Source organism: Barbus barbus, assembly GCF_936440315.1.
Source record: "Barbus barbus genome assembly, chromosome: 48".
NCBI lineage: Eukaryota > Metazoa > Chordata > Actinopteri > Cypriniformes > Cyprinidae > Barbus > Barbus barbus.
This window is the reverse complement of record NC_136726.1, coordinates 20,622,356-20,646,475: the sequence shown is the minus strand read 5'-3', so window position 1 is coordinate 20,646,475 and position 24,120 is coordinate 20,622,356. Positions and strand designations below refer to the sequence as shown.

Here is a 24,120-nt window from a genome sequence, read left to right as displayed (position 1 = left end):
ACCCTCAAAATATTCAATGCATCTAGCAACTACGCAAATCTAAAATTCAGCGATTGTAATCCAGCAATCACACAACTTCCAGGTACGTTCATGCACGTTCTTGTACCTTCAGATAAGTGCTTTATTAGGGGCGAGACACTTATATCTCTGATCAGTCTCTTTAAAACACATTCAAAGTGCCACGATTACCCTTCAAATACCAAAAACAAGTCATTTTAGCAATCTGATTGGCTGTTTGTTTTTAGTTCCAAGACTTTTTATAGTCTAGTCTGCGACATGCTTGCTCTGATTGGTGGATCCTACTCAGCTTATCATTTTTAATGCAAACAGAAGTGAGGTTTTATTTGTTGAGGTATGCATCCAGCCAGAGTTCTCCAGATTTTTCCAAAGACCTGAGAGGAGAGTAATGGTACAGTTAGTGCTGAAACATCTGCCAGTATACACGCACAAAATATGAATCATTCATATATAGACACTTCACAATCCAATCAATTCCCAAATGGATAGAATCAACACCCACTCTATGTATTTCTCTTGTTTCACTCAGTAAATGTCTTGTTAACCCTTCTGTTGTGTGCAAAAACTGTTGTGTTTGGGGTAAAATTGACCCACATTGGCTTCCATGCAATCTGCAAGCAAGCATCTACTGTCTAACTAAATAAATAAATACTGTCACAATTCCTCAATTAAATTTGAGTACTCAAAAAAATAAAAAAAATCATTGATTGCATTTAGCCCGTGTTGATTAACAGGCAAAACACTGGAAGTGGCAGACTTCCAAAATCAATGAAAAGCACAAAATATTGAGTTGCTTATAATGTTCATCTGAAAGCAGTGTGCACCATTCTGTCAGATTTGTAAATTACATCATTTTTAAACTCACGCCAACACAGGAGAATATATATTATTGTCTTTCTAAATGCTAACTGTTCATCACAACTTCTAAAGTAAAATAAACTCTCGCTCTGAGTTTGTATGTTTTGATGTCCACATGTTCCTGACAGTGTCTGTAGTATTTATATCAAAGAGAAGTGAACAAATATTAAAGATTAAGTGGACATTTGAATTAAATGTTTAGTCAATCTTATTAGATTGCACCCCAAATGGCAAAATTATCGTCAGGCCGTTGGCGCCCTCTGCAGTCGTTTGATATAATACATAATGTACATAAATTAGGATTATATTGTATTACATTATGTATTTTAACTGTTTTGTTCAATAAAGCCATATGATTACTTGCTTTGATATTTTATTTGAACCAAATATTATTGCCTCATTTCTATTGTGTATTGTCAGACAACCAGTTAACTAAAAAATAATAATAATTGTTACTAGAAATAAATTAAACTTCAATAAAACATTGTATACTAAAATAAATAAATAATAAACAAATATATAGATTTAAAAAAAAATAAAAAATAAATAAAATAAGTGACACATAAAATTACTTTTAACTATTCAGGGACTTAATGTGGGAATTAATGTATTAATTCCTATCTTTTTTATTGTGTTATTTCTATTGTGTTAATTTGATCCACATACATACATACACACAAACACATACATATATATATACATATATGTGTGTGTGTGTGTGTATAGTCATGACTTGTAGTGACTGTTTGCACATTGACGTGCAAATAACTACACAAATCATATCCAACATAATTTGTACTTAGTATAATAGTACTATCCTCTGCGTGTCTTTTTCTCAAACCTCTGCGAGTGTCAAGTGGGTTTCTCACGCTTCTTTTCAGTGGAGCAACAGTCTAGTAACTGAGATCCAAAAACAACTAACAACTAAAAACAATTTTTTTTTTGACAGTAAAGCTCAACTAGATAAAGAAACTTTCCTTTGAATTTCTCAGAAGCAAATCTCAATTTAAAGTCAACTTTAAGTCACACATTTCTTAAGTTCTCATGTATTTAATATTTTTGTGTTTGACAAGCTACAATAAGAGTTTTTTGGTTTTAACCCGCATTTTTCAAAATGTTGATTTTTGGCAAATTGCAGGGAAACCAATGCAGGTGAGTAAGACCCAAACACAAAGTCACAGCCTTTCCAAAATACGCTTGTGTCGAAACTTTGCATGCACATTCATAACCCTAAATGAGAAATACACCAAATTTCAAGAAGAAATAAACAGGTTAAGCAGTATTTCAAGCAACTTAAAAAGTCAAGTGTGGGCCAAATCGACCCCAACCACAACAGAAGGTTAAATTGGTTGTCAATGTTGTTTCATGTTATGTAGGAATAGTTTGGAGCAAAAGCTTATTTTGAAGACGAAACCATGAGATTTCAGGTGCGTGTCATACCTGACGACATCCGCAAACGCCTCGTACAAGCTCTTCTCTTGGTACTTGACTCCGTATTTGTCACATAATGCTCGCACGTGTGGAGCGGCGCGCCAGTAATTGTGCCGAGGCATCGTGGGAAAGAGACTGAGACGAGAACAAAGCACAGTTGTGAAATGCAGAAGAAAAACTGAAGCCATTTTGCACTGAAACTACTTCTGTTTTTCTTACTGGTGCTCGATCTGAAAGTTGAGGTGTCCGCTGAACCAGTCGTTGAAGGAGGATTGCTCGATGTTACAGGTTGCAACCAGCTAAAATGACAAAAACGCATAGAATTGGCATACTAGAAAGTCTTAAACCCAGCGGGGCTGTGGCGGCTCTGAATGTACCTGCATGCTAAGCCAGTCTTGGTGTTTCTCGTAGTCGATGTCCATGGGGATGTGGCTCATCTGGGTCACCCACACAAACCAGTGACTCTCCATGAACCTGCGGCCCACATTCACATCACAACCATGTTACTTCACCCGAACCAGGATCTCAAACTCATTTTTGTGTTAATAAGTGCTGTCAAACGATTAATTCACGATTAGCCACATCCAAAATAAGTTTGTTTACATAATATATGTGTGTATACTTACTATGTATATATATATATATATATATATATATATATATAAATACACACACATGCATGTATATAAGAAAAATATGTTATGCTTATATATTAAATATTTAGATATAATTTATATGAATATAAATATATACAAGTAAATATTTTCTAAATATATGCTGCAGGTGTGTGTCTTTATATATACATAATAAATATACACAGTACATACACATATATTATGCAAACAAAAACTTTTATTTTGAATGCGATTAATCGCGACTAAAAAAAAATCCAATATTAACTGTAAATCATTTAAAGCAATTGGTGGCGCAATAATCATTAGCTGCGTTTACAGGTAACCTAATAATGTTGCTACTTGGATTGATGGCTCAATCAGATTGAAAAGCATTCATGCAAACACCTCAATAAAGTCAAATAATGTCATAAAACAAAAGAGAAAAGAACGGATCATCATACTGCAGGAAATAAGGATTTAAAAGAAAACACCCTGGACAGCCAGACACTGCGATCTGACCATCACAGCATCAAACTCTGATCCGCCACACAGCATTATAACCCTCTTAGACACCAGCAGCTGTGAGCGATCAGTGCTCCTGTGTTCTGATTGGTGCAAGAGGAGTGGGCGGAGACTAGAGCAATCAGACAATGAGCGAGTGATCAGTGAAGGACACGCCCACATCTTTCTCTCTCTCTCTCTGGCACAAACAAAGCAGTGTGGAAAAGTAAAACCGTATCGATTTGACTTATATCGTGATACCGAATGATTATATTCATATACCAAGGTATTTACAAAAATACTATGGTAATACTGTGATACATGTCCAAAAAAAAACTGGTATACTCAAGATAATTTTTGGTGCAAGAAAAGCATGGTACTACATGGTACATGTGCAAAAATGAGAACGCATTTGGAATATTAAATTGAAAATAAACTTGTTTAAAGCACAAGTAGTAGATGAAATGATTTTTGTGTACCTTGCGAAATTAAACAGAATCACCGCCCAGAACACACTGTAGAACTGCGTGTAACACAGGAAGTATCGAACGTAGTAACTTATACACCACATGAGGTCCTAAAAGAGATAAGACAAGAAGAGATATGATAAGGGCAGAGAAAGTGCTGTAAAAGCACATTTAGCTGCATAAAAATGGCAACAGTCATTGCGATCTTAGTAACCTACCACCCAGAGACCATGTGAGATCATATTGTGAAAGATCTGGAACTGGAAATACACCGGAATGAGCAGTGGAGGTCCAACTGAGAAACAACGACAGAAAAAGGTGTTAAACATCAAGCCTGGTTGATGGTTTATAACTCGTCCTACAGGATGGAAATGAGATCTGCACATAATCAGACATTTTGCGATAATTTTAGTTATTTTTGTGATAATTTTAAGACGAAATTTGCAAAAAAGACATGATCAAATGTGCTAAATGGGACTCTTAATGATAACAGAACACATTGTAAAATTATTAATATATGGCAAAATACTTAATAAACATTTAAGGTTTGGTTAATATGTTTAATATGATATTATTTATATGAAAAAAAAAATTGTATATATATATATATATATTAATGTAATATCAAAATAAATAAATATATATATATATATACATATACATATACACAGTGTTGGGGAAAGTTACTTTTAATAGTAATGCATTACAATATTGCGTTACTCCCTAAAAGAGTTACTAATTATGTTAATTAGTTACTTTTTATTTAAAGTAATTCATTGCGTTACTTTTGAGTTACTTTTAAATCTGGGCAGGGCTTGCTTGTTAGTTATTAATATAAAAAAGTTCTTCTTTTACAAATGTAAAAGCCCTCTCACACCAAAAGTGAAATGAATATGCCTCAGGCTGAAGGAAATGCAAATTCACGTCTGTACAGTACAGGGAGCAGCTCAAACAAATTACATGTAGAATATGACGCAGGAGAAGAAGGATCAATACTATTCAACAATAACAAAAATGAAACACATGTGTCATTTTTGCTTATTAGTATAATTGAACTGGCTCATCGAAGATCAGTAGCACAGACAGTGGTTAGTAAAATGGGATTAAATACATAAATGATATTTGTCTTAACATATATAATTACCGCAGGTTTGTATAATATTCTGAGTTTGCATTTGACTGCTTTTATTAATTTTGAGGAATACTGAATCTGTTTTTGTGCAAGTGAGATGAGTAAATGCATGTTCACATTTAGTCTAGGACTACAGTAACATCATGTTTCCGCAGCGCACACAACGCCTCTGCACTCACTCCTGATTTCTCTCAACATGGTAACACAAGAGCTGTCAGACATGGTACACAAAGTAACTGGAGTACTGGAGTGAACTCAGATATTTACTTCTAAATTAAAAAGTAATGCATTACTTTACTAGTTATTACTTTAAAAAAGTAATCTGATTACGTAACTCATGTTACTTGTAATGCGTTACCCCCAACATATATACACACACACACACATATATACACATATATATATATATATACATACAGTGGTGTGAAAAAGTGTTGGCCCCCTTCCTGATTTTTCATTTTTTTGCATGTTTGTCACACTTTAATGTTTCAGATCATCAAACAAATTTAAATATTAATCAAAGATAACACAAATAAACACAACATGCAGTTTTTGAATGAAGTTTTTTATTATGAAGGGAAAACAAAATCCAAACCCACATGGCCCTGTGTGAAAAAGTGCTTGCAACCCCCCCTGTTAAAACATAACTGTGCTTTATCACACCTGAGTTCAGTTTCTCTAGCCACAACCAGGCCTGATTACTGCCAAACCTGTTCACAATCAAGAAATCACTTAAATAGGACCTGCCTGACAAAGTGAAGTAGACCAAAAGATCCTCAAAAGCTACACATCATGTTGAGATCCAAAGAAATCCAGGAACAAATGAGAAAGAAAGTAATTGAGATCTATCAGTCTGGAAAAGGTTATAAAGCCATTTCTAAAGCTTTGGGACTCCAGCGAACCACAGTGAGAGCCATTATCCACAAATGAAGAAAACATGGAACAGTGGTGAACCTTCCCAGGAGTGGCCGGCCGACCAAAATTACCCCAAGAGCGCAGCGACGACTCATCCAAGAGCTCACAAAAGACCCCACGACAACATCTAAAGAACTGCAGGCCTCACTTGCCTCAGTTAAGGTCAGTGTTCATGACTCCACCATAAGAAAGAGACCGGGCAAAAATGGCCTGCATGGCAGAGTTCCAAGATGAAACTGCTGCTGAGCAAAAAGAACAAAAAGACTCGTCTCAGTTTTGCCAGAAAACATCTTGATGATCCCCAAGACTTTTGGGAAAATACTCTGTGGACTGACGAGACAAAAGTTGAACTTTTTGGAAGGTGTGTGTCCCATTACATCTGGCGTAAAAGTAACACAGCATTTCAGAAAAAGAACATCATAGCAACAGTAAAATATGGTGGTGGTAGTGTGATGGTCTGGGGCTGTTTTGCTGCTTCAGGACCTGGAAGACTTGCTGTGATAAATGGAGCCATGAATTCAGCTGTCTACCAAAAAATCCATCTGTTCGTGACCTCAAGCTAAAGAGAACTTGGGTTCTGCAGCAGGACAATGATCCAAAACACACCAGCAAATCCACCTCTGAATGGCTGAAGAAAAACAAAATGAAGATTTTGGAGTGGCCTAGTCAAAGTCCTGACCTGAATCCTATTGAGATGCTGTGGCATGACCTTAAAAAGGCGGTTCATGCTCAAAAACCCTCCAATGTGGCTGAATTACAACAATTCTGCCAAAACTCCTCCACAGCGCTGTAATAGACTCATTGCAAGTTATCACAAACGCTTGATTGCAGTTGTTGCTGCTAAGGCTGGCCCAACCAGTTATTAGGTTTAGGGGGCAAGCACTTTTTCACACAGGGCCATGTGGGTTTGCATTTTGTTTTCCCTTCATAATAAAAAACTTAATTCAAAAACTGCATGTTGTGTTTACTTGTGTTATCTTTGATTAATATTTAAATTTGTTTGATGATCTGAAACATTAAACGCTGTTAATGTTTGTCACATTAAACATGTGACAAACATGCAAAAAAATAAAAAAACAGGAAGGGGGCCAACACTTTTTCACACCACTGTACTGTATATATATATATATATACACACACACATATATATATGTAATTTAATATTGTTATGATATATAAATATTTTTAAATAGTATTATAATATATGAATATATATTATAAAATGCCACTGAAGGACAATAAAAATTATTTATTAAAATAACATAAACAAACACATATAATATAAACACTATTATATTGTAAATTCTACATAAATAAATTACAATTTCTATTTATGAATGTTACATTTCTATTTATATAAATTACCATACCGTACCACACAAACTTCAGTGTATCAAGTAGGATCTTATTTCATTCTTACTTATTTTCATTAGGATCCTTTACGATCCAAAGTATGATATCAATTCCAGTATGAATCTTGTAAACATTACTGTGGCCATAAACTGACTTACTGAAGAAGAAATACTTGTGCTGATGGTTGTAAGGCAGATTGTTGATCTTTTTAACACCGTACTGTAGTAAAGACAGACAGAAAGAGTCCAATCAGATCCGATTGAGTATTTTCTGTATGTGTCATGTGGATGGTGTGCTCATACCTCCACAGGCTGCACCTTTCCCACTACAAACGCATTGAGCATGTTGACGTCCGGGTCCTTCTTGAACACGTTGGGTTTAGCGTGATGCTGGAAGTGGCGATGGTTCCACCAGCCTGCAGCCGCTCCCTGACGAACACAAAAACATCAAACACATGAACTCAAACTCTGACAAATGCAGATGTTTTGTATTTAGCAACTTTCATGACCATACAAAGAGCACTCCTCATGCGAAAGCACATGGTAGACTCGAGTTTTTATCGTTAGCATGATGCTAAGCTAACAATGTGGCACTTCTAAGTAGCATAAACTGTATCAAAAGGATGAGCATTTTTGAGCTCAATTTTAATAAGTTTTTTTTGTTTTGGTTTTGAGTGAATTATATTTACCTTACACATATATTTAATATAATTGTTTACATGTGCAGTTGTAATCAAGCTAATGCATGGTTTTGCGTTGTCAAGTTACCGCATATTTCTGTTGTAAAATGCACGGCACAGTGTGTAATCGAGTGGATTAAATACACGTTGCATAACACCTCTATCTTTTAGAGCTTTCAAACTGGTCAAACGTAGGCTGATTAACATTTATACATGCTGGACGAAGTTGAGCTACAATGACATTACCTACGTCTGCTAGGACGACTTTGCAAAAAAAAAAAAAAAAAAAAAAAAGATTACAATTTTGGACAGATTAAAGCCAAAACTGAAATTGCATTTTTAGGGTTTGTTCACACTTGCCATGTTTGGTCAGAATCAGAATCAGAATTAGCTTTATTGCCAGGTATGTTTGCACATACGAGGAATTTGTTTTAGTGACAGTAGCTCCACAGTGCGACAGAATGACAGGACAGGACACAGATAATAATAATAATGTACAAATATACAAAATGGACAATATTTACGATCGTTTACATTTACAGCACCCGTCTCACCCGCAAAGCCCTCCCCATTGCAGGTGATCCCACCCACCCGACACACAGCTTCTTCAGTCTGCTGCCATCAGGGAGGAGACTGCGGAGTCTCCAGGCGAGGACCAGCAGACTGAAGGACAGCTTCATACATCATACTAGGATGACCTTTTGACACTGTCTTGTGTAGCCTCTGTGACAAAAGTTGTGTTTCCTGCCTGCACGGGAGGAGGGGGCAGACACAGACAGGGGCAGAAGATGTGAGGTTTTTAATAAGATTAATGCAAATTATATGCAAGGCTATAAAAGGCTTATGAAACGGATGTACGAGGCTGACATTCGTGGTGAAGATTTTTACTCACTGTTATTTGCTTATGAGTTATTGTTTTTAATAAAACGAAACCATTTCATTGGTGATTCGTTAAACTTTTAAAACAAGTCTCTGAGTGATTAATCAATAATAATCAGTTATCAGAACCTGAATGAAACCTTGTTTCGAGCTTCAAGTGGTCTGAACTAGACTGAGCCAAGAAAGGACTTGAAACTTTTGACAACATCTATTCGACTAAAAGGTAATTATATATCAGTTGTTTATGAATTATTCATGGGTCTTATAGATGTGAATCATAGGTTTTGGCAACTTAATCCAGTATAAAAACACAACAAATGACAAGATGTGATGCTATGTGACATGCTTTGACGACGCTGAATGAGCGGTGGTTCCAAAACAAAATGAGCCAAGGGCAAACATGGAGCAACAAGAAGGTAACGTGTCTTTTATGAGCTCTTTGTGAGTTTGCAGGTGGAAAAAATAAAATCATATGTACATGAAACAATGTGCATTAGTGTATTCGACTTAAAGCGGCGCTGAGCAGACAGCTCGGTGAATGGGTACTTTGATGTCATAAACCGATCGGTCAGCGCAGTGCCGCTTTAAGTCGAATACATAGATTGTTTGGGGTGTTCGGTAAGTTCCGTAGAGAAATATTATATTTATTTATTTAGTCATTTAGCAGATGCTTTTATCCAAAGCGACTTACAAATGAGGACATAAGAAGCAATCAAAACCAACAAAAGAGCAACAACGTGCAAGTGCTATTACAAGTCTTGGTTAGCCTAACGTAGTACAGATAATTGTTATTATTATTATTTTTTAAATAAAAAGACATAGATAAAATAAAATTAGAATGGAGAGTACTAGAGTTAGAGGGTCAAGTAAAGATGGAACAGATGAGTTTTTAGCCGTTTCTTGAAGATGGGTAAGGATTCGGCTGCTCGGATTGAGTTGGGCAGGTCATTCCACCAGATGGGAACAGTTAATGAAAAAGTCTGTGAAAGTGTTTTTGTGTGTCTTTGGGATGGTACAATAATGCGTCGTTCACTTGAAGAATGCAAGCTTCTAGAGGGCACATAAGTCTGAATTAATGAATTTAGGTAAAGGGGTGCAGAGCCAGTGGGGGTTCTGTAGGCAAACGTTAATGCCTTGAATTTAATGCGAGCAGCTATTGGTAGCCAGTGCAAATTGATGAACAGAGGCGTGACATGCGTTCTTTTCGGCTCATTAAAGATTAATCTTGCAGCGGCATTTTGGATTAATTGTAGAGGTTTAATAGAATTGTCTGGAAGACCTGCCAAGAGAGCATTGCAATAGTCAAGTCTGGACAGAACAAGAGCCTGAACAAGGAGTTGTGTTGCATGTTCCGAGAGAAACGGCCTGATCTTCTTAATATTATATAATGCAAGACCGGGCAGTTTTAGCAATGTGGTCTGAGAAATTCAGCTTATCATCAATCACAACTCCAAGGTTTCTGGCTGTTTTTGAAGGAGTTATGGTAGATGAGCCTAACTGGAAGGTGAGATTGTGATGAAGCGATGGGTTAGCTGAAACTACAAGCAGTTCTGTCTTAGCTAGGTTGAGTTGAAGGTGATGGTCCATCATCCAGCAAGAAATGTCTGTTAGACACGCTGAGATGCAAATATACATTATTTTACCCGACCAGTCAAGTTGTGAACGTATGACTATGCCTTTAGGTTCTGTAACTTTAGGTTTGCTGTCAAAAATGCCAATGTGAACGCAAAGCGTACCAAATGTATCTTTAATTTTTTCTGTTTTTGTGTTCCACTGTGCTGCTTTTTTATTGTTTTCTACATTAACTTGCACATGTCTTTGACCAGCAGCATTTTTGTCTCGCACTGCGTCGCCATGTGAAATTCAACTTTTAAAAACCCATGACTCGAAACTTAACCTTCTTGTCCAGGTGGATACCAGTGTTTGGCATTACATGTTTTTCATTTTAAAAACTGGGAAATGTCATTATGAACAGGTGTGTTTGACTCGTCTTTTTTTAGTGTCTCCCTTGTGAAGTTTGACCTTCATAAACTGCATCTTAAAATCCTGCCTTCTTTTCCAGGTGGATAATTACTGTTCAGCATTTTGCATTATTGCTTTTACTAATGCAAAACACATCATTATGAATGGATGTTTTTGACCAAGTATGCTGTGTCAAGTTCAACTTTTAAAAGGCATCTCAAAATGATGCCTTCTTTTCCAGGTGGACGCCATTGTTTGGCATTTTGCGCAGATTTTGCGCCAAGGTTCCGAAACATTGTGTGAAGTTCATCTTTAAACCCATGGCTAAGAACCCTACATTCTTTTCCAGTTGGATTCTATTGTTGAACGTTTCACATTTTTGCTTTAAAAAAAAAATGTAAAAGGTCATTATGAACATATGTCTCTGACTTGTGGTCTGGCACCACGTTTACAAGACGCTTTGTGAAGTTCAACTTAAAACTTTGTCTTTAAATCCTGCCTCCTTTTCCAGGTTGACACTTTTGTTTAATATTTTGCATTTTAACTTAAAAAAGAAAAAGTGAAACGTTGCTATAAACAGATGTCTTTGACCTGCTGGTTTTCAGTGTCTCGCGCCATGGTTTTAAGATGCTATGTGAAGTTCAACTATAAAAAACTGTCTCGAAACCCTGTCTTCTTTTTCAGGTGTATACTATTGTTCAACGTTTTGTGAAACGCTGAACAATAGTATCTACCTGGAAATTTGCACTGGGTAGAACGTTTCCAAATATGCATTGGGTATATGTTTAAAGCCAAAAAATGAAACATCAGATCTCTTTGACTCGCTGCTTTTTCAGTGTCTCATGGCACATTAAGACTCGGTTTGAGGTTTTGTGTTTTTCTTGCTTCCAAACATTTGCTAAATTTCATTATGAAGAGAAGTCTGACGGTTCAGTGTCTTGTGGCAAGTTTTAAAGATGCCGTGTGAAGTTCAGCTTTTAAAACCATGTGTCAAAATCCTGCTTTCTTTTCTTTTGAATTTATATCTTGCAATCTTTTTTCTTAGAATTGCGATATATATGTGTCATTTGTCATTATGTCTGTTGTCAATATGGCAACGGCAAAAAAGTGCAATTTTAGAAAAGGGAAGATCATCAGTTGAACTTAGAATGACAGACAGACTTATTTTAAGAATAATTCCGTAAATTCCAGTCATCCCAATTTGAATTTCAACTCAACTTCATGGTCAGTTTGATTCAAATTCAAGTCGTTAACTGAATTTTGAATTTGACAAGTGCATTCTAACCAGAAATTCAACCAATGACTAAACAAACATTGTCATTTTGATTGTCAAATTTGTGATGCTCAGAACTGCTCACTAAATTAGACGCACATTATCCAATTAGAAAAAACTAAATACTGTTATATACTATATTTTTTTTCCAAAAATGCTTTAAGTTTAGTGTTTTTGCTTCAAAAAATGTGTGAAATGTCATTATGAACAGAAGTCTTTGATTTGCGGCTTTTTCAGTGTCAGTGACGTATTTTAAGTTCAGGCCAAGTTTCTTCAAGTTAAAACAGACCAGATATCCATTTTTGTCTAGGACTAGGCTTAAGTCTTGTCTGTGAAACTGGGGACTAACTTTTTTGTGAAGACTGGGCAGGATATGTTAGTACCTTGAGGTGTCCGATGACAAATTTGTGCACTAAGTGATTCCATCGAGAAGTTTTAAACACAGACAGATGACCGAAGTCATGCTGCAACCATCCAGCCTGCGACTATAGACAAACAAACAAAAAACATGAACATTTATATTGTTGATATTTGCATCAAGATAAAGTTCCCAGTTTTGGATGCTGGTGTGCTTAGCTAGAAATCTAAGCTAGTAAAGGACACACGCATCCAAAATGCAACAGATTTTAGTTACCAACACTGCAGTTTTTTTAAAAACACAGTTTAATGAAAATTGTGATTATATCAAATGCGTCCGTCATACCTGTGCGGTAGCCAGTAAAACAGCAACGATGGCTGTGTTGATCCAGCCGGTTCCAAAGTACCACAACAGCATCAGGGCAATGGCCTCCAGCAGCAGGATGTGACCCAGATGCAGGATAAAAAACAGAGGCTGGGTTTTGAAACACCCCTCAGCCTCCAGATGCTCACGAAGGGCTCGGAAATCCTCCACAAGAGCCCCCTGAGAGAAAACAAAGGTAAAATGACAACAAATACAGTCCTTTATGGCCATGTTAACACTGAGAAGGGAGTGACAATCATATTTAAATGCAGGAGTGAATCAAATTTCATGACCTGAAATTTTTAAGGGCGTGAATATTCAGTAGTTGAATCATTTAGAAGAAGATTGAAAGCCGAATTGGAGTGTGACTTGTGTCTTCGGGCAAAGGTTAATCTGAGTGCTGCCTTGTGTTTTGCACTTAAGTGTCACACACAAGTAAACACAACATGCAGTTTTTGAATGAAGGGGTTTTTTTTATGAAGGGAAAACAAAATCCAAACCCACATGGCCCTGTGTGAAAAAGTGTTTGCTGAATCCTATTGAGATGCTGTGGCATGACCTTAAAAAGGCGGTTCATACTCGAAAACCGTCCAATGTAGCTGAATTACAACAATTCTGCCAAAATTCCTCCCCAGCGCTGCAACAGACTCATTGCAAGTTATCGCAAACGCTTGATTGCACTTGTTGCTGCTAAGGGTGGCCCGACCAGTTATTAGGTTTAGGGGGCAAGCACTTTTTCACACAGGGCCATGTGGGTTTGGATTTTGTTTTCCCTTCATAATAAAAACCTTAATTCAAAAACTGCATGTTGTGTTTACTTGTGTTATCTTTGATTAATATTTAAATTTGTTTGATGATCTGAAACATTAAAGTGTGACAAACATGCAAAAAAAATAATCAGGAAGGGGGCCAACACTTTTTCACAGCACTGTATATATATGTCATTTAACAGCCAAAAAAAAAAATAAATAAATAAAAAAACAACAGACAGTTTGACAGGCTTATTTAAAGGTGTTAAAAAAAGCTACAAATGTCTTTGGAATTTGAAGGTTTTAACTATATCTTTATCGAGCTTGGTGTGAACGGGCCTTTACAGTTACGGGAACACAGATGCAATCACCTCCCAGAATCCTTTCCTTGATAAGTTTCTTTGAATTGTAATTCAGCAAACTCCTGTCAGCCCAATTTGAATTTCAACTCAACTTCCTGTAATTCAATTTCACACTCGATAACTGAATTCAAGTGCATCCTAACCAGAAAGGGAAAAAATTCATGTGAATTCAACTAGTGACTAAATATCTTTTTTTTTATTTTAGATTTGGCACACCTTAAGATAATTCCTTTTTACTCTAAATTCATATATTTCTTTGTCTTTTTCTAGTAATTCGTCATATTACTATTAGGGATGCACGATATTATCGGACTGATATCGAAATCGGCCGATAATGATTTTAAATGTAAATATCGGCATCGGCCTGACATGCAAAATTATGCCGATATGTCTTGCCGATAAGGGGAAAGGGTTAACTCGCATGTGCTCAGGGTGTGCTAGCGATTAGATCACGTCAGCAATGTGGCTCATTCTTGAAGCAAAGTTTTGTCTGAATGATGAATAGATTGACTGTTTTGGATCGCTGCATTTAATGTGTGAAGGCATGTACAGAATGACGCGTTCGGTGTGGGATAGAGTAAACAGTTATAGCACAAGCAGGGGCAGCAGTGACAGCCTCCCCCAGGTCCTAATGCCCGTTCGGTAAGTAGTTTTAATAGTAGGGGCGCAGTTGGCCTACTTCTAATTCAATTAAAAGTAAAATAGCCTGCACAAATAACATTTAGACTGTGTTTCTGATTAAATAAAGCAGTAATTGATGTAATAAAATAAGTATGTTTTGATTTAATGGTCAGAAGCTATAGCTTACATGAAAAAAAAATCACAAACATGACACTTGTAAATTAAATAATTTTATATATACTGATTTATTCATTAATGTGTAACGTTTTATTTTTTAAACAAATCATGAGCTCTAAAAGATTTTCAGAATTTTTACAACTCTTTTGTTTTAGACCATCTACAAATGTTAAATCTTAAAATAAAATATTAGGGTTAACACAGCATCTTTCTGGGGGAAAAAATGCAGCGATTGATATAGTTGATTTATATTTATTTTCAAAGCTTCAATGTACTGTTAATTTTTTTTTATTATTTTTTATTTAATTCTAATAAATAAGTTCTTGTTAAAAACTAACCAAAATTAATAATATTTTGCTTATAATTTCTGCACAGGAGAGACTTGGTGTTGTTTCCAAATAAAAGGAAATATATCGGTATCGGCATCGATATCGGCCAAAATGAGTTGAAAAATATCGGCATATTGAATATCGGCAGAATTCCAATATCGTGCATCCCTAATTACTATACATCATCCAGATATACAGTATTTACAGAATCCATATTCAGTTGACTGAAGTGTCAAAGCAATATTTTATATTCAAAACAAATAGGTTTTATTAATCTATTCTGTGTTGGTTAGTCTTCAGTTAAAGTCTCTATACTCACATTTTTCTGGCGGTCTTGACTGGGTTCAGACGGCTCAAGCTCCCCGATTAACAGCGGCTTCATGTATTTCCTCACCAGCTGAAGGTCTGGATGAAACGCAGTAAACGCCTCCTGTCACACCAGATAAAACAAATTCAACACTGATAATCATCATTTTATTCTTATCTGAATCAGTTACAACAACACTGAAACAAACAACTGCTTTAATAAGTCCCCTACCTAGACAGCATCACATGGCATTAGAAACACATGCCTAAAACCCCCCAGAATGCTGCCTAGTTTGTAACATTTGTTATATTTGAATGTTAATGCACATTAATATATGCATGAGTAATTATTCACATTTACATTAGCATAGCATTTTTAGCATGATGCCTACAAATTATGGTTTTGACTATGTTTGGCCATAATGTACAGAATTTCCGCCACAGAACAACTGCACAGAGTTTTTTCCCTGCCACAAAACAAAAAATATAAAAGTCATCTCAGCATTTTGTTTTTCACAATTCTGACCTTTTTCTCGCATTTGCAAGTTTATACCTCACAACTGCAAATGATAAATTCCCAATTGTTAATTAACATCTTATCTCAATTGCGAGTTATAAACTCACAGTTGCAAATTAATATCTTGCAATATCAGTTTTCTCAGAATTGTGTGAGAAAAGTTTGCAATTACTTAAAAAAAAAAAAATTTCAGTGGCGGAAATGGGCATTTTATTAAACATTTTAATAAAAGGTCTAGGCAGCTCAGCAGGGTATGAGCCTTTGTTTAACAATAATGGAGTGTAAAAATATTTACATTACATAGCATTTTTGGTCATGCATGACGCCCAAAATGTTGTCTTGGCTGATTTTGAGCCTGTTGTGCAGTAATCTGGTCTATACTTACTTCGATATTATAGAATGATTTCAGCACAGTTTTTAACTATAAAGGAAAAAAAGGGTGCCTAGGTAGATAGATCACTAGGTTATGAGACACAGCCAATGTGATGTATATAAAAGTTCTTCTATGTTAAATGTATTATGCTAAGTGTTTTACCGAGGCATCTTCTCCAGCATAGTGTCCGATGATCCTCAGTCCTCCGGGGTGTCTCTTCACCCACTGGCTCACATTATAAACCTTCCTTTCCACCACGATCCATTGATCTCCAGACTTAGTGTGCTTCTGCACCTCCTCCCAGGTGTACGTGCTGAACCTCCCATTGGTACCGGTGATCCGGTCCGTCTGCTGTCCTCCGCCGCCCATCGCTGATCAAACTCTGACTGACTGCTGCTTACTTTGCACTGTAAGACCAAGTAACTCAATGAAATATTTCATATTTTTTATGAAAGTGTCTAAGAAGAGTTTGACAAAAGATGCAACAAATTGCATTTGATGTTCACTTCTTCCATTAATTCTGCACTATATCATGTAAAAAAAAAAATCCACATTGTAGAATATGTAGTCAGATAACCAAAGGGTGCAGTCTAAATTAATTAAAGTCTACATTGTTGTAAAAAAAAAACATTTTTAAGCATAGCCTAATTCTCAAAAATGATGCCCAAAAAGCTGTCAAGGTAGGGCGCCCACTAGGTTATGAGACACAGCCCATTGTTCAGGCATGATATCCACACTGTATGTTTGTCAGGTAACCCAAAATGAGCTTTACATTTAAATGATTTTGTTCGTTCACAGAATCAACCTGACAATATAGGTTACATCAATGAACGTCGTTTTAGGATCAGGCCAGGCTGAAATAGCACAATTATCACTTTTTGTAGGCAAGTAGTCTGAAATACACCCCTCGTCTTTGTTTAGGAATGAGACAATGAATGCTCACATAATCTCATTAATTATGCGAAGGAAACCAGAAGGGTCCTGCTTAAGTACACGTACAGAAAGATTTTACTTGCTTCCTTATTTTGAGTTAGTCACAGCTGTCAATGTTTTTCCTCATTTTTTCACTTTGCATGACAAACTAACATGCAAACAAAGCAAGGATTAAAAACATTGCAAAAAAGCACTTTTCAGAACTGGTTATTTGAACATTTCAAATGAATAAACTGTTAAATAATACACTGAAAATGAAAATTCATCCTTTCATTAAAGAAAATGAACGTATGATGTTAATGCATGCATGCATCCATCATGTTACATAACATTAGAAGATACAAAGAAACTTTCCATAATGCACTCACCCTGTCTGCGACACTTTGATCACACTCATTAGGTCTGTGTGTGATGAGAAAGAGAAGCGGATGTGAGGCTCATACTGTCTTATACACTCACTCTTCATCACTGATGAATTCCGAACAGATCATTCGAGCGCCACCGGCCAATCAGAGCGCGACTCTGAGCCAGTCTCGCGAACGAGCAGCCAATAGGAAGAGAGAGAGAAGTTTGAAAGGGAGGGGAGAGCGGGGAGATAAAGAAGAGTTACTTAGGTTCGAGTCCCACACGCAGTCATGATGACAGAAATATAAAGTAAAAATGCTACATTAAAAACTTTTTTTAAATTTATTTTTATAATTTACCTCACCATTCAAAGTGAAAATGAGTAATAATGAACTGAAGGAGACGATGCATGTTGCATCTTGCTCTAGAATACTGTAAAATGTTGTTTAAAAAAAAGACAATTTAGGATTTAGACTTTAAATTTAAAGCATAGCCTATTTAAATACTTTAGATATGTTGGCATCACAATTATATAATTTATGAACATCAGTTATAAACTGATATACACACGCCATATGCCACACTGTAATGCACAACACGTTGCACTAGATCCAACATGAATATGCATATTAGCACAATTCCAGCCTTTCACGTGATAACTGGTGACTGATCTGACTGTTAAACATTTCAAATGAAAGAAGAAGAACTTTGGACTTTTCCATGCAAAAGAAAACACTGCAGACTTATTCTGACCCTGTTTATTTTCTACAGCTGCATTTTACCATCCATCACAATTTGTTATCACAAGTTGCATTAACAAAACATTTTTCTCTGATAAAGCCTATAATATAACAATATTTTCTATAATAAAACAAGATAATTACATACTCATAAATGCTAATTTGCAGGTACATGGATGCATAAAAGACCATTTTGCAGCTGAAGCTTAATTCCCTTAATTTACAAATTTTTACTTTTTCAGAAATTTTAGCAGACGTAAAATTTTCAGCTAAACTTAAGAATGAAAAATAAAAAATCTCTCTACAGGCTACCTGTAAAATAATTAAATGTAGCTTATGTATATCTGGGTAGGACTACATCTGTACATTTAAATAGAAATATAATTATTTTCCCCTTTATTCAATAAACCTGTTTGTAAGCAATACATAAATGTCATGCTGTTCTGAAGTCTTTCAAAAGCACTGCAAAACGTGTGTCCTCCATCAGGGATGTCAAAGCTGGGACGAATTATAAACTTATCAGCTTGGCTCGTGAATTGTAATTAGTTTAGTAAATCTAATCAATTGAGGAGTGATTTGGACATTGCTTATTCGTTCTAAATGCATCCATCGTAAATAGAGTTGTAATTGGCTGCTACAGCCCTGACCTTCATAAATTCATAAAACCATGCAGGCAGACGGAAGATGAAAGATATTTAGTTCAATTGTTCACTTTAAGGAAGTGTTTATCCACTTCAAACACCACAAAAGTGGCGTTTTAATATCGAGTCAAACGTTTTAACTGGTTTATGTCTGGGGAAAAAACACACAACTTCACTGGATTGATCAGGAACTCTTACTTTTGAGCTCCAATGGGTGTACGTGGAGATCACCGTTGTCCAAAACTTTATGTATGATGCCTAAAACATGATTATAACGTGAATAAACTTTATGGAAATCAACCTTACCAATTGCCACCGTTAAATAATGGACATCAAGACTTGAAAATATGGTTGTGCGTTAGTTTGAAAATGTATATGAAGATTTCAAATGAGAAATACCATCTCATAGGCTAATGAATAAAAATCTTAAAGGTGTGGACTGATTTCTGACCCCAATGACAGCACTTGCTCACTCAGCATCAGGTTCAGAGGTCTATGAAGTGAACTGGCCACTAGGGGGGTTTGTGCTGCTCTGACACCCTGGAACATGAAGGCTGAACTTTGATGCATTACATCTACACTTCAGAAGAAAAACACCTATATAGGGCCTATAAGTGATTTAGACACTTATCAGTATGTGCAACACCACAAATCATAATATGGAGACTCTCATATGACCGAAATGTATTCTGACTTCATTATAACTTCATCAGTAATCCAATAACAAACATTATATAATGCTTTGCAGATCAATAGTTCATAGTATAGTATATTCAGTTCAGAACAGGCCATGCTTGACTTGGAAGCCGGTCCATTCATGAGTCGTCGTGACAATACGTCACGACCACTCATAGCAGATCAGCTGAGAGAGAATCATCTCACTAAAATAAACAGTTTGTTTAGCCTTCATCTGTCTGTCCTTTAAAATGCTGTGCATTTGTTTATTTATTTTGTGTAGGTATTATGCAGTTATGCACATTCTGAAAAGCACAGAAAGTTGGGTTGCAGTTGATTTGCTAACACAACTTTACTTCGGATTTTAGTTTATTTATTGCACTTTTCTTTGTCTTCATGAAAGCTTTTCTTTATTTGTTGTACTTTTCATAATTCATTATAGTATATCTCCTTTATATAAAGCATGAAATGTATGCTTTTATTATTATTTTAAAAAATATATTTTGTTTACATGTTAAACAATAGAATATACATGCAAATAAATAGGCTACAACAATTATGTATTTTAAGCTATTAAATATTAGTTATTTAAAACCTTTATGCATTATAACTTTTTAAACAGCATATGTTTAATATTAATAAATATAATAAATATTTCATACAACTTATTTAATAATAATATTGTTTAACAAATACGTTTCCCCGTTGCATAACGTGAACTTGGAATAGAGGAATTTGACCGCGTCTCTATCGCTCTCCTCGAAACACGTGACAATCGTGTGTACTCTCATGTCCCTGTTTCGGTTGCTAGGGGAGAGAGACGGTCCATGGCAACGCTTTACGCACACTCCACACTCCACAGAAAGAGAGAGAGAGAGAGAGAGAGAGAGAGAGACAGAGAGAGAAACGCGAGACAGCACTGAACGCACAACATTGGAAAGAAACAGACATTGAGTCGAGCGCTTCTGGAAACTTTAAACCGACGTCTCAGAGGATTTTGTCCGATTTAGGACCACGCAAAGCGGAGTTACAGTTTGCTCTCATCAGTTCGGTTCACATTGCCGCCGGCCAGGTCAAAGCGAGACCGGGATCCACAGACCGGGCATCCGCACAAGAGCTGTGTGTGTCGGCAGAGAGACGCTCAGCACCAGGGTTCACACAAACAGACTGAAACGCTTAGCTTTGTGCCAATAATGTGAGTCAATTAATGCTTTTAACAAACGATTTACTTTAAAACACTTAAATAAATAACTAATTAGCTATGAAAACGGTACGTAATTAATATGCAAAAATTGGCAGCTACTTTGACACTGAGTTTACATTACAGAGACAAACTTAAGCTTTCTTCCTGTTACAGTTATACTTATTTTTACAACTACTATTACTATTATTATTATAATCTGTTCTATAGCATATAGTTTAATAAAGAGTATTTTTAATTGACTCAATCCACACACACACTCAGAATATGGCTCCTTGCTGGTATCACTGCCGTGTTTGCTGACGTTAGACCTCGTTGTACTCGGACTGAGGGGAAGCCGCCTGTAGTCAGAGCACCATGTGTCGCTGTGCTGGCTCTGTCACTGCCGGGTCAATCCTACTGAGTGAAACTGACACGGGGAGGGGGGGCCAGCCCCACAGACCGCCTCACCCTCTTACCCCGTCCTGAAACACACTCTCACGACACACACAGACAAGCGCCGGGCCAGCCGGCCGAGGGTATGGGCAACTCGTCCCGAAAAGAGGCCCAGGATGAAGGAGGAGAGGAAAAGGAGAAGAAGGTTAAAGAGAAGGGAGATGAAGGCGAGGAGGAGGAGGAGGAAGCGGCTGAGAAAGAAGAAGAAGCAGAGGTTGTGGAGGACGAGGAGCTGCCGCTCGGAGTCGACGAGCTCTTGGCGAGAGGAGATCCGGTGTTGGATCTGAGCTACTACAAGTTTCGTCGCCTTCCTCGTCAAGTCCTGGATCTGGAGTACCTGGAGAAGCTCTACGTCTGTGGAAACCGTCTCCGTGACGTTCCTAAGGGTATCAAGCGGCTGCAGGGTTTACGTACCCTGGCGCTCGACTTCAATAAGCTTGATGACGTTCCTCTCTCGGTGTGCCAGTTGACTAATCTCACGTGTCTTTACCTGGGAAGCAACCGGCTGATGAGCCTTCCACCGGAAGTGAGAAACCTGCAGAACTTACGTTGCCTCTGGGTGGAGAGCAACTACTTCCAGCGATTCCCCAAGCAGTTGTACGACCTTCCCAATTTGCGCTCACTGCAGATCGGGGACAACCGTCTACGCACCCTTCCCTCGGACCTATGGTGCATGGAGTCCCTGAAAGGACTCTGGCTGTACGGTAACCGCTTTCAGGAGTTTCCGCGAGTCCTTCTTAAGATGGAGCAGCTGGAGATTCTGGACATGGACCGCAATCGGATATCAGAGTTCCCAAACTTGCATCACCTTCCCGGGCTGCGGCTCTTCTCCTACGACCACAACCCTGTGAAGGAGCCACCGCGTGTAGGGGAGGAGGTGCTTATCGTCGGGGAGGGGGCTGAGGAGGTGTTACAGGCTAGAGAGAGAAGGAGAGAGGCAAAAGAACGAGCAGAGAAGGAAGCAGAGGAGGCGGCGGCTGCGGCAGCTAATCCGGTCATTTACGGAATACTCAAGAAACTCCGGATGAACTCCACCCTTAACCTGGCAGCTGCTAAGGAGAAAGCCACAAATGAGTCGGTTCCATCAACAATCCCAACTGGGGATGAGAACGGACCACAAAATAATGATGAAGGGGCAGAGTCTGAGAGACAAGGTGTGGCATTTGAGAAGGCGGAGCTTGGTTATGACGACGACGGTCTGGAGTATGAAAGGGAGGAGCTAATCTGTGAGGGGGAGGTGTATGAAGGTTACGAGGGGGCGGAGTTAGAGTATGAGAGAGCAGAAATGGACTATGAATATGAAGCGGAGGAGTAAGAACAACCTTGATACTTGCACCTGTTAGTCTACTTATTATATCTTAAGTGTGCAATTTCTGCAAACAGAATTGCAGTTTGTTTTAGCAGCCAGCAGTCATTATTTTTGCAATTCTTTGATACAGACACTACGCACTTCTGCTTTAAGCATCTGAGGTGTTACTGCAAGGGTTGCAGGTTCAATCCCAAGGGTGAACTGGATAGTAAAAGTGAGTTATTGGAGCCCAGAAAATGGCACTTAAGTAACCCCAGGAGACTTTATGGGGCTATGAAAGCGACTGCAAGTCGCTCTAATAAAAAGCATCTGGTAACATTAACATTAAATTATGTCTGATTGGTTGAAAAGTTGAATGAAAGGTCCAGTTTAAATAAAAAAATGCTGTACTCAAAAATTAAAAATCTGATATCATTTGCTCATTCTCATGTTGTTCAATATTGTGTGAAACTGTTTTTCCCCATACAATAAAAATCAATGGGGTCCAGAACTACATTGGTCCCCATTGATTTTCATTATATAGACAAAATACACTAACATTTTAAAAAATATTTTAATTTACACTCTGTATAAAGAAATACAGGTTTAGAATTACTTAAGGGTGAGTAAATGATGGCACAAGAAACATAAAAATTAGTAACAATTTTTAAAATACAGCTTAAGTTATAAAATAGCATCGCTCAAAAACCCTATGAATTAACTTTTACAAATATGCAAAGTTTTTCACACAAGCATAAGTGAGTGTTGCTATTGTTAGAAGGGATTTATTGTTGGCCAGCCATTACTGCAATCCTCAAACACAGGACTCACTTCAATACTTACAGGGTTTAATGATTTTAAGATTTGTCATTTGTAAAAAAAAAGAAAAAAAGAAAAACAACTGTGAAGACCTGTGAAACTGCACAACTTTTTCATACGTCAAAACTACATTACTGTGTGCTGTGTATTTCTAATAAAGAGCAGGGCTCAGGCATTTTTGTTTGTGAGTTTGTGTAAGTGTGTCTGGAACTCTGACATGAGTGTACTGTTTATAAGAAACTTGATGCTGCAATTGCAGCAATGTGTGTTGGTGAAACCAAATATTCTCTTATTAAATAACCAATGAGTTTGCCAAACATGTTTCAATGGTTCATGTCTTGTCGGACTCAGAGCAGATCTAATACCACTACGACTAGATAACATAGCTAGAAAAATTACGTCCATATTTTTCAGCCTATAACAAGCCAGCAGTTTACATTTTTAATTGATTTACTAAAACTGATTCACAAAAAATTATCAAAATGAATAAATACCAGTGATATTCACAATGTCACCAGAAAAACTTTCAAGAATTTTGACAGTATTCAAAATATATTTCCAAATCCAAGCCCTGACCAGGAAAAATCTAGAAATACTCATGTTTCAGGCAAATTAAGTTCTGAATTAAGTGAGTTTCCACTAAGAATCCTAGCTGTCTGGCTGTTAAACAACGTTGACGTGATCTGAGACAGATGGGAAGAGCTAGCCAAGTTAGCACTAATAGAAGTAAACATACTCTCTCATCTTAAGCATAAAGGGCTCGGTGTGCTAAAGTCAGAGAGGAGGCGTGCTGCAGACAGAAGAGA

General features: G+C 37.1%; 2 protein-coding genes across 2 annotated transcripts; one reads left to right on the top strand and one right to left on the bottom strand.

The window, feature by feature from the left end:
• Positions 1-25: 25 nt before the first annotated feature.
• fads2 (fatty acid desaturase 2) lies at positions 26-17,663 on the bottom strand. Its single transcript, XM_079412131.1, has 13 exons — positions 17,539-17,663; positions 16,400-16,644; positions 15,361-15,471; positions 12,786-12,983; positions 12,466-12,567; positions 7,592-7,717; positions 7,448-7,508; positions 4,108-4,184; positions 3,902-3,999; positions 2,685-2,781; positions 2,527-2,606; positions 2,317-2,442; positions 26-392 (listed from the first exon to the last, which is right to left on the bottom strand). The coding sequence occupies exons 2-13, from the start codon at positions 16,604-16,606 to the stop codon at positions 341-343; spliced, it is 1,335 nt and encodes a 444-aa protein (XP_079268257.1). The 5' UTR covers positions 16,607-16,644; positions 17,539-17,663; the 3' UTR covers positions 26-340.
• A 2,795-nt stretch (positions 17,664-20,458) lies between these two features.
• On the top strand, positions 20,459-23,622 carry lrrc10b (leucine rich repeat containing 10B). The gene has a single exon (XM_079412122.1). It carries the CDS (start codon positions 21,293-21,295, stop codon positions 22,520-22,522), a length of 1,230 nt encoding a protein of 409 aa, XP_079268248.1. The 5' UTR covers positions 20,459-21,292; the 3' UTR covers positions 22,523-23,622.
• The last annotated feature ends 498 nt before the right edge of the window (positions 23,623-24,120 follow it).

Bases quoted from the DNA above. Each gene is read 5' to 3' on its own strand.
- lrrc10b (XM_079412122.1), top strand. From the start codon at position 21,293: ATGGGCAACTCGTCCCGAAAAGAGGCCCAGGATGAAGGAGGAGAGGAA.
- fads2 (XM_079412131.1), bottom strand. From the start codon at position 16,606: ATGGGCGGCGGAGGACAGCAGACGGACCGGATCACCGGTACCAATGGG. The intron at 12,984-15,360 runs GTGAGTATAGAG...GTTTTCTCTCAG, and splicing joins GTCAAGACCGCCAGAAAAAT to GGGGCTCTTGTGGAGGATTT. The intron at 7,509-7,591 runs GTATGAGCACAC...TCTTTACTACAG, and splicing joins GAAAGGTGCAGCCTGTGGAG to TACGGTGTTAAAAAGATCAA.